This window comes from Bos grunniens, chromosome 19 (genome assembly GCF_055505025.1).
Source record: "Bos grunniens cultivar Pamir isolate PY7600 chromosome 19, Bosgru_T2T1.0, whole genome shotgun sequence".
In the NCBI taxonomy this organism is placed as follows: Eukaryota; Metazoa; Chordata; class Mammalia; order Artiodactyla; family Bovidae; genus Bos; species Bos grunniens.
The window spans coordinates 23,455,469-23,464,213 of record NC_141183.1 but is presented as its reverse complement, the minus strand read 5'-3'; the positions used below and the strand labels follow the sequence as shown (position 1 = coordinate 23,464,213).

General features: G+C 57.8%; 1 protein-coding gene across 1 annotated transcript; it reads right to left on the bottom strand.

Annotated features, from left to right (window-relative positions):
• Positions 1-4,315: 4,315 nt before the first annotated feature.
• On the bottom strand, positions 4,316-8,538 carry NEUROD2 (neuronal differentiation 2). Its single transcript, XM_086357890.1, has 2 exons — positions 8,206-8,538; positions 4,316-7,073 (listed from the first exon to the last, which is right to left on the bottom strand). Exon 2 carries the CDS (start codon positions 7,066-7,068, stop codon positions 5,920-5,922), a length of 1,149 nt encoding a protein of 382 aa, XP_086214016.1. The 5' UTR covers positions 7,069-7,073; positions 8,206-8,538; the 3' UTR covers positions 4,316-5,919.
• Between the last annotated feature and the right edge of the window lie 207 nt (positions 8,539-8,745).

The window sequence follows — 8,745 nt, the reverse complement described above, 5'->3', positions numbered from 1 at the left end:
CAGGTATCGACTCGGGATTGAGGGGTTGGTTCTGAGCCCCCACCACCCCCACCTCTCGCCTTTAATGCGACTCTGGCGAGAACAGATGTCCCAAGCCGGGCGGACTGCCCAGACCCCGCCCAGCTGTGCCCTTGGCGAAGACTTGGCTGAGGGTAGGAACTGGCACGCGGGTCCCCAAAGGGGCTCGGGGGCTCTCTCGGCCCTTGCGGGACCTGACCTCTCAGCCTTGGCCTCCTGGCTAGCTGCAGCCTCGGGCGGGAAGCGGAAGCGCCCCAGAAAGACCCGTTCCTAATTCAATTAATTTCGAAAAGAGGAGTGGGACGCAGACAGAGGTGGAGAGAAGCCCAGAAAGGTTCGAATAACGGAACAACAGGCATATACTCGGCCGTGGAACCCTGAAGCCTTAGTCAACCCTGGGAGACTGTGCCGGGTTCCAACGCTGGAGCAGGCAGGAGAGCTGGAGGCGCCAGAGCCACACCCAGGCGCGCATCTGGGCAGTGTCTCCACCCAACGCAGTGTCCCAGCTCCCTTGGCACAGCCAACATCTCTGGGGTTCCTTGGCTCTCTCCCCCTCTGAGCACCCCAGCTTCCTGTCCCTGCACTAAGGGGCTGAATTTCCCATCCCCTGGCATCTGCCCACAGGAAACAGTTGCCTTCCTGCTTGTGAGCCCAGACTTGGTCAGGGCCTTCTCAAGCTGGCACTCCAGAGCAGGTGAGGAGCTCCTACCCTAGTGCTGTAGGGTGGAGAAAACTTCAGAGAGCAAAATGACCCTCCCCAGGTGTCTGCACCTTTTCTTACTGTTTCTCAAACAGGAAAACTCAGTCCAGAATTTTAAATGAATGTGGAATAGAAAGGCAGAAGCCACTTTAGGATCTGGAAAAGCAGCAGTGTTTTAGGTTTTTTTTCACACCCCAGGTTGTCACGGGCCTGTGTGGCCAGTGCCTGGGCACCCAGTGCTAAAGAAACAAAAGTGACCGTGTCTTGGGCTGTGAACTGAGAAGCCTGTTGTGATGGCTGAGCCCATTTGCCCCGTCCCACATCTCAGCAAAAGAAAAAGCTTTCTCCTTTGAGCACATAGGGGCAGGAAGACTGGGCTGACCCCTGTTGTCACCAGTGAATCGGAGAGTGGAGGTCAAGACCAACGCTGGTCCGGCCCGGCCTCCATTGTCTCTTTCTTCCCACCTTCCTTGAGAATTAAACTGTGGAATCTAGAACTATCCCTCAGTCCCAATGTTCCCTCGAATCAACAGATTTCTCCAAGGAGCAGGTAACTTCAGGTTAAAGATTCTGGGGAAGAGGAGGAAGCAAAATTGCCCAAGAGGGAATGAAATCTCTGACTTCTGTGGGAGATCCTTGCATCCCCCAGCTTGTGGACTTCCCATGAAAGGGAAGAAGAGAAAAGTAAACACAAGCCAATGGAATCCAGGGAAAGTCAGGACTTCCCTGTCTCTGATGCCAGTGGGGCTCAGTTTCCCTGGACTGTACTCAGTGATTTCTTGAGCTGTCCCTTTGGGTGATAAAACCAGAGCTAGGGGTTCACTAGGAGTTCACTGGGTGGGTGGGGGGGTCAGTGTTCAGATCCTGGGTGAAATAGGGTTTAACAGAGAGGAGACAATCAGCAGTGTTTTCCTCTCTTTTTCCCCTGATATACAAATGACCTGGACACAGAGACACTTCTATTTCCTGGTGGCTTCCAAACTCTGAACTTTGAATGGGGTTGAGAAAACCAAGGGGAGGACACCCTCCAGATTGATCTCAGCTCCAGCCTCTGGGTTGGCTGCCCAGGAGCTGAGCCGAGCCGACTAGTTCCTGCTTGGAGATTCCTTTGCTCAGGTTAAGGCGCGAGGAGGGTGTCCTCTTGGCAACTTTTCCCCTTGCCCTCTCCCTCCCACCGCTCTGGCCCCTTTCACTCCCTGCCCCAGCACACACACCTCCTTCTGTTCCTGGAGCTTCACTGTCTGTGCGCACACAAGCGGGAGAGGAAAAGACCTACGAAGGGGAGTTTGGGGCCGCGTGTCGGCGTGCATCTTCTTCTCCTGCTCACCTCGCCATCTCACCAGGGAAGTTGAGTGTTGGGGAGGGGGGCGATGGGAGGACAAATCGCAGCTAGAGAGCAGAGTGTGGGGGAAGGGTCAGTAATTGGGAAAGGGGCAGCTCGTGTGGACGCTGGATTCGCAGGAAGCGGAGGCACTAGGGATCTCCTCCCCAAAATTGACCCCTCCCCAAAAGTGACCACAGACACAGTGGCCCTAGAGTCATCAGCATCCTTGGAAGTGGGCTGGAATACGGCTTCAAAAACAGAATCAAGCTGCTTGGAGGAGCCAGAAGAGTGAAGCACTCTGGAGTCTGTGGTCTGCCCAGGGGAGCAAAGTAGAGGGATCTTTTGCCTCTTGTCCCTAGCCACTTGAATCCTGCCTGGACTGGGACTTCAGAGCAGGCTCTGGAAAACCAGCTTTGGGAGAGAAACCCAATTAACCTTGTTCTTAGAGCAGGATAAGACTCAGGCCTCGGGATGTGTACTGAGTTCCTTTTCTCTCCCATTTCCTGCCAGGCCAAGCCCCATGCCATGAACAGATCTGACTCCTTCAGATTCGGGTCTGAGATGATCACTTTGGTCCTACTCCATGTAAGAAATGAAGGAGGTTGAAGGTGAACCGATTTCTTTCTCTCCCAAAGTAGGGGTGATTTTGAGGTCTATAAGACACCCACCCTTAGACCACTGACAGGGGTGAATCCTCAGAAAGAAAGGCCCAGTTCTAAATCTCACGCTAGAGAAGCAATCCTATGAGAATTCCAGAGAAGGAGGTGAAATTTTGAAAGGATTCCAGTGAAATTCTCCAAAAACTGCGGGAGAATTCTTTCCAGAATTCCAGCAGACTGGGCATTGGGAAGGGGCCTCACGCTGTGCGGCGCTCCCTGGGGCCAGGGAAGCTCGGCCTCACTCTGGGGCAGGACAGAGAGAGGCTGGACCGGAGTCAGCACCCGGGAGTGGACAGCTCCCGGCCCGGTCCCAGCTCCGCCTCCAGCCTTCTCGGGGTGGAGGAAGGAGGACAAGGTCTCTACTGGGTTGGTCTTTTAGGGGAGCCGAGGAGCTCAAGGTCAGAGAGTATAATCCGATGGACCCTTTCGCGCCTACTGAGTCCTTCAAGCGCCTTCCCTTTCCTCCTTTGTCAGGGTGCTTTTATTTGGGGGGTCTTGGGGCCAACCTTTAAAAGCCTCAGTGTGCCTGAATTCAAGCCCCAAACTCAACACTACAACCTCCATTTCAGCTCTAAAACGAGCAGAAGTGTTTTTGAAAAAATAATTTAAACAAGCAGAGTCAGAAACAGTCCCGTTGTGGCACTCCTAAGTGTGTTCAGGCTTTGGGACTTAGACCCCTCTCCAAATAGTCCAGTGAGCACTGGTGTCTGGATTGGAGTGGGGGATGCTGTTCTTTGCGGAGGAAGTCAGTTCAGAGCAGCCTCTGCTCCTGAGGCTCAGAGAAAGAGAACCCTGAGTTTACCTTGCCTGAGAGGAGGAAATGGCTTGGGCCGTCTGCCTGAGGGCTTCCTTCTACCCGGAGCAGCACCAGGCAGGAAGGGGGTTGTCCCCCTGTGGATCAGAAGGCTTCTCGCTGTCTGGTGAGGGGAAGCTAGTGGCTATGTCAAGCTCCACTCTATCTACCTGGTGGGCTCCTAGACTCAGGCCCCCTCACAGAACTCTGGGGGTGTTCCATTAACTTCATCAACACCTCTACAAATTTCAATATTCTTGAGGCTGAAAATGGCTGATTCCCTTGAGTCCACTGAAGTTTTAAATTTAAGACTGGAAAGACTTCTTCCATTAATATTTCATCCTCATAACCTGATACTTTTTCTATTTAAAAGCATCCCTATCTGGCTCAAATGGTTGTCTCTTGATTTCTACACACTCGTTTTGTTTGTTTGTTTTTGCAATAGTGGGCAAAGGATTGTAAAATGACTGACTGCTCTCATCTTAGTTATTTTCAGTGATGAAAAGATATTTTGTTTTCAAAAGAGGTGCGTGTGCATGTTGGGGAACTGAAGGAGTGTAATGAGATTAGCGCAATGCTTTGTGCTGGGGGCGTGTGTGAGTCTGTGTAAGGTCTGTGAGGGGCAGCAAGTGCAGCTGTTTCGGTGCCCAGTGGGTGGGTGTGAGGGGGTTTGTAGTGTGGGAATCCTACGCAGGAATTTCCAGGGTTCCTTTACCTGGCCACCACACAGTCATTGACTCTTGTTTTTTTCATCACGCTGAATCCCAGCTCAATGCCCGGAATGAAACGAGGCCACCGTGAAAAACCGGTCCGGCTTTGCATCTCATTTACATAAATATTTATTAATCGTCATTAAACTGAACAGAAACACGCAATGCACTTCGGGTGTCCGACGGGAGTTTCATCTTCTCTACAGGAGGAAGGTAAAATTCCGTGTGAGTGTGTGGGTGTTTCGCCTGTGGGTTTGCATTTTTGTATCGTGTGTTTGGATATCTGATCTCCTGCCTCCGGTGGGGAGAGGTTCTCCTTTTGCCCCTTTTATTTTGGGAAACCTCCAGAAGGAGTCCTCAGCCCTCTCCCTGCCCACTTGTCAGCCAGAGCCAAGAGGATGCCTAGGACAAAAACTCCCTCTCCAGCCACCGGAAATCGCCGGGCGCCTGAGGCCCAAAGAGGCACGGTCGGGCAGAGGTGGGGCTGCCTTCAGGTCTGGGTCTCCACCCTTGTCCCGGGAAGGGATGGAGTTGCCTGAGCGGGGCTGGGGGGCGGCGAGCTCTCCTCCCTCTGCCCCCCGACGCCAGCTCTGGGCCTGCGTGTGCGTGCGGTGTGGTGTGCGTGTGTGTCTTTCATGCAAACCCTCCCTCCCCAAACCGACCCCCCAACAATTTGCCATTCCATACAAATTTGGAAACAGATTTTTAAAAAACAGCATGACGCACAACGGGGACGGGGCGGGGGAGGGCAGTGGCACTGGGGCCCCAAATCTCGGAGTCTCTGATTGTAAGAACCTGGGGAGGGGAGGGGGCAGCGCCGGCCCCCACTTCACCAAAGTGCACAGATCCGCGCTTGGGCGGCGCGGCCCGCGGGCCCGGAGGGGCATCCCGGGGCCGGGCCGGGCCGCTAGGCTCAGTCAGAACCTCCTTGCATAGATATTTGTGTCTTTTTATTATTGGTAGTAGTATTTTTTGCCTTTTATTGCTTCTAAAAGTTCTTACTGCGTTTTTTTCTAATCCGGACTCTGCGTTCGGCCTCCGTCGCCTCAGATTTTTTTTTTTTTTTTGTATGTATGTTTAAAAAAGGAAAAAGGGGGGAATGAACTCTAGTTACAAATTATCTTGGCCTCTCTCTTTCCTCTCAATCCACGTTCCCTCCCGCCAAAATTAAAACCACAAAACGCTGAGACTAGGGGTTGGGGATGAGGGCTTCCAGGTCCAGGCTTGGAGCCCAGACTTACGCCCTTTTCAAGAAAGAGGGGGCGCCCGGCTCCTCAGCAGCTCGGTGACTGTTTCAATAATAATAATAATAGGAGGAAAACAGTATACCACAACTCAGCTGCCCCCCTTACCAAAGCCTTTGGGCCTGCAGGGGGAAAGGGGCAGAGGAGACAGTGCAGGAATTGGGAATGGGGGAGGGGTCTCCAGAGAGTGCCCGAAGAGGGTCCCTGTAGAAGTACTCCCTGGGAAAGAGGAGGAGAGAACCCCTTGGGGAGAGAGAAGCCGAGTCCCCTGGGGGAAGCGAGGCCCCTAGGACGGGCACCCACAGATAAGAGGACCGCGCTGCCCAGGAGAGCGGCAGAACCGACTACCCGCTCCCCGCACCCCGCGCTGGGGTAGGTGGGGATGCCCCTGCGCTGGGTGGGTGGAGAGGTTGGGGGCAGGGATGCGGGCAAAGGCAAAAAAAAAAAAAAGGAAGGGGCAGGCGCGAGGTCTCAGTTATGGAAAAACGCATTGAGCTCCTCGTACATGGGGCCCCGGTCGTGGTGAAGGTGCATATCGTATGATAAGAGATTCTCCGAGTGGACGCCCCCGCGCACAGCCGACGAACCAAAGACCAGCCCGTGGCCCGTGGGCCGCGAGCCGGGCAGCGCCGAGTAGTGCATAGAGTAATGGTAGCTCTTCTCGTGGTCGGGCGACGAGTCCTGCTTGAGCGAGAAGTTGCCATTGAGGCAGAGCGGGGGGCTGAGCGGGCCCTCGTACTCGGAGCTGTTGTAGTCCGGGCTCGCGCCGCCGCCGCCCGCCGCCGCGTACAGCGTCTCATAGGCGGCGCAGTAGCCGTGGGTCCGCAGGGCGTGCGCCGCGCCGCTGCCCAGGCCGCCCGCTGCCTGGCACTGTGCGCCCGCCAGGCGCGAGCACGGGTACGGGTAGGGGTGCATGGCGAACGGACCGCCCGAGCCGTGGAAGCGGCCCGTGCCGTCGGCGCCCTGCTCGGTGAGGAAGTTGCGCGAGTTGAGCTGCAGGCAGCCGGCCACCAGGTTGGTGGTGGGCTGCGACAGGCCCTTGCACAGCGTCTGCACGTAGGACACCAGATCGGGCCGCTTGCCCGAGCGCAGGATCTCTGAGAGCGCCCAGATGTAGTTCTTGGCGAGGCGCAGCGTCTCGATCTTGGACAACTTCTGGGTCTTGGAGTAGCAGGGCACCACCTTCCGCAGGTTGTCCAGCGCGGCGTTCAGGTCGTGCATGCGGTTGCGCTCCCGCGCGTTCGCCTTCTGCCGCCGCAGCTTGGAGCGCTCCAGGCGCGCCTTGGTCATCTTGCGCTTCTTGGGCCCGCGCTTCTTGGGCCGCTCGCCCTCAGCCTCGTCCAGCCCTTCCTCTTCCTCCTCTTCCTCCTCCTCCTCGCCCCCCAGCTCGCCTTCCTCCTTGACCTCGGCCAGCGCGGCCTCCGGCACCTCGTCGGAACGGAGAGGGACGGGCTTGGCGGCCCGGGCGGGCCCCGGAGCCCCGGGCCCCGGCTGAGGCGGAGGTGGAGGTGGTGCGTCGCCCTTGTCGCTCCTCGGCTCGTCGTCGTCGCCGTCGCCCCAGCTGGCGAACTTGGGCACGTCCGAGAGGAGACCGGGCTCGCTGAACAGGCGGGTCAGCATGGTGCCTGAGGACGCCCGGCGGGCGGGAAGGGGAGACAGAGAACACAGAGTTAGGGGCGCGCTGGGTTCATGCCGCGCCCCCTCCACCCGCCTCCACCCCCGGGTCCAGTGCGGGTTCCTGCCCGGGGGGCCCTGGATGCCCACTTCCTCCGCCTGCCCCACCCCGAGCCTGCCCAGCCCTTCCCCGGCCCCGCGCCCGGGATCTCGGCCCAGGCCCTTTCCCCAGAGCTGGGCCCCAGCTCCACCCCTCGCCTGAACGAGGGGCCGCTCCCCGCGCCGGGTCATCTCCGGGTGTGGTTGGGGACGGAGCTGAGGCTTTAGGGAGCAGATCTCTTCACCGGGGGAGGCGGCACGATCGCCCGGAAAGCCTGTTCTCTCCCGGCATTGGAGGAAGGCTGGGCGGCCGCCGGTGGGGACAGCTGCCCCGCTCGGCGGCTCCGGCGGCCCGGGCCCCTCCGCCCTGCTCCCTCACCCTCCCGTGGCTCTCACCCCCACGCTCCCTAATCCAATTTGCAACTTGGCCGCGCGCCGCCCTCGGCTCGGCCCCCACCCCCGCAGCCCCAATTCCAGAGGCGGGAGGATCGTTTCCTCTAGCCCGGCGTCCCCAGCTCCCGGAGCCGGCTCGGGGCGGCGAGGACTGAGAAACCCGGGCGCGGGGAGGAGACGGAGAGAAGCGAGCCCCGTCCTTCTCCCCTGCGGTCGGGGACCCCCTTCCCCCCTTTAAACTGCCTCCCTCCCACACGTCTCTTCAGATCTCGTTGTATTTCGGGATTGATAGGAAAAAAAAAATCCAAATTTGTTTGTTTGCTTCTCTCTCTCTCTCTTTTTCTGGTGGTAGGGAAAGGTCGAAGGTTCCTCCGGGACAACCATGGGGGGTTCCCATCTCAGGCTCTTCACGCCCCCCATGACCCTGCTTCCCCCTCCTCCCCAAGCCCAGGGCGGGCAGAGACGCCTCCCTCCGCAGCCCCCTGAGCTGCAGCCCCTTATGCGAGAGGAAACCCGGGGCTCCTCCGATGCCCACCCCATGAAGGGGCATCATCCCAGGAAGGGGGGATTTGGGGACCGTCCTGTCGGCCGAAGAAACTGCCCACCCCCCCAACCAGCGGGTCAGATCTAGCTCCCTTTCGGACAACTTACCTCGGAGAGGAGTCAAGGGGAGAGGGGAGGGGAGGGGGGGGAGGGGGGCAAGAGAGAGAGGGGGGAGAAGAGGAATCTTCTCGCTTATTTCATTGTTCCCCCATCTTCAGGGAGCGGGGGCAGCGGCTCCTCAAGGCGGCAGGCGCCGGCGTCTTCAGAGCGCCATGCGAACCGCGGAGCGAGTGTGGCATCTCTACCAGGCGGGGTACCAGCCTCTATGCCAGGCCATATGGGCTTGGCACGTCACGGGCAGCAGCTATCACATGAGAGACGGTGATTGGCATGCGTCTGCATTGGGGGAGAGCCGGCTCCCCCGGGACCCGCCGCCATCTGTCACTCTCTACTCCAAAAAAAAAAAAAAAATTAAATAAATAAAGGAAATAAATAAATATCTCTGCCGCCCTCCCGTCCCCGCCCAACGCAGGGAAAGCAGGGATTGAGAGGGAGGTAGGAGGAGTTGCCCCCCTTGGGTATAGAGTCCCCCACATGGGAACAATGGGGTGGCAAGGTTGGAAATTGGGGGGTTTTGATGTTCCCAAT

Coding starts and splice junctions, on each gene's coding strand:
- NEUROD2 (XM_086357890.1), bottom strand. CDS start 7,068: ATGCTGACCCGCCTGTTCAGCGAGCCCGGTCTCCTCTCGGACGTGCCC.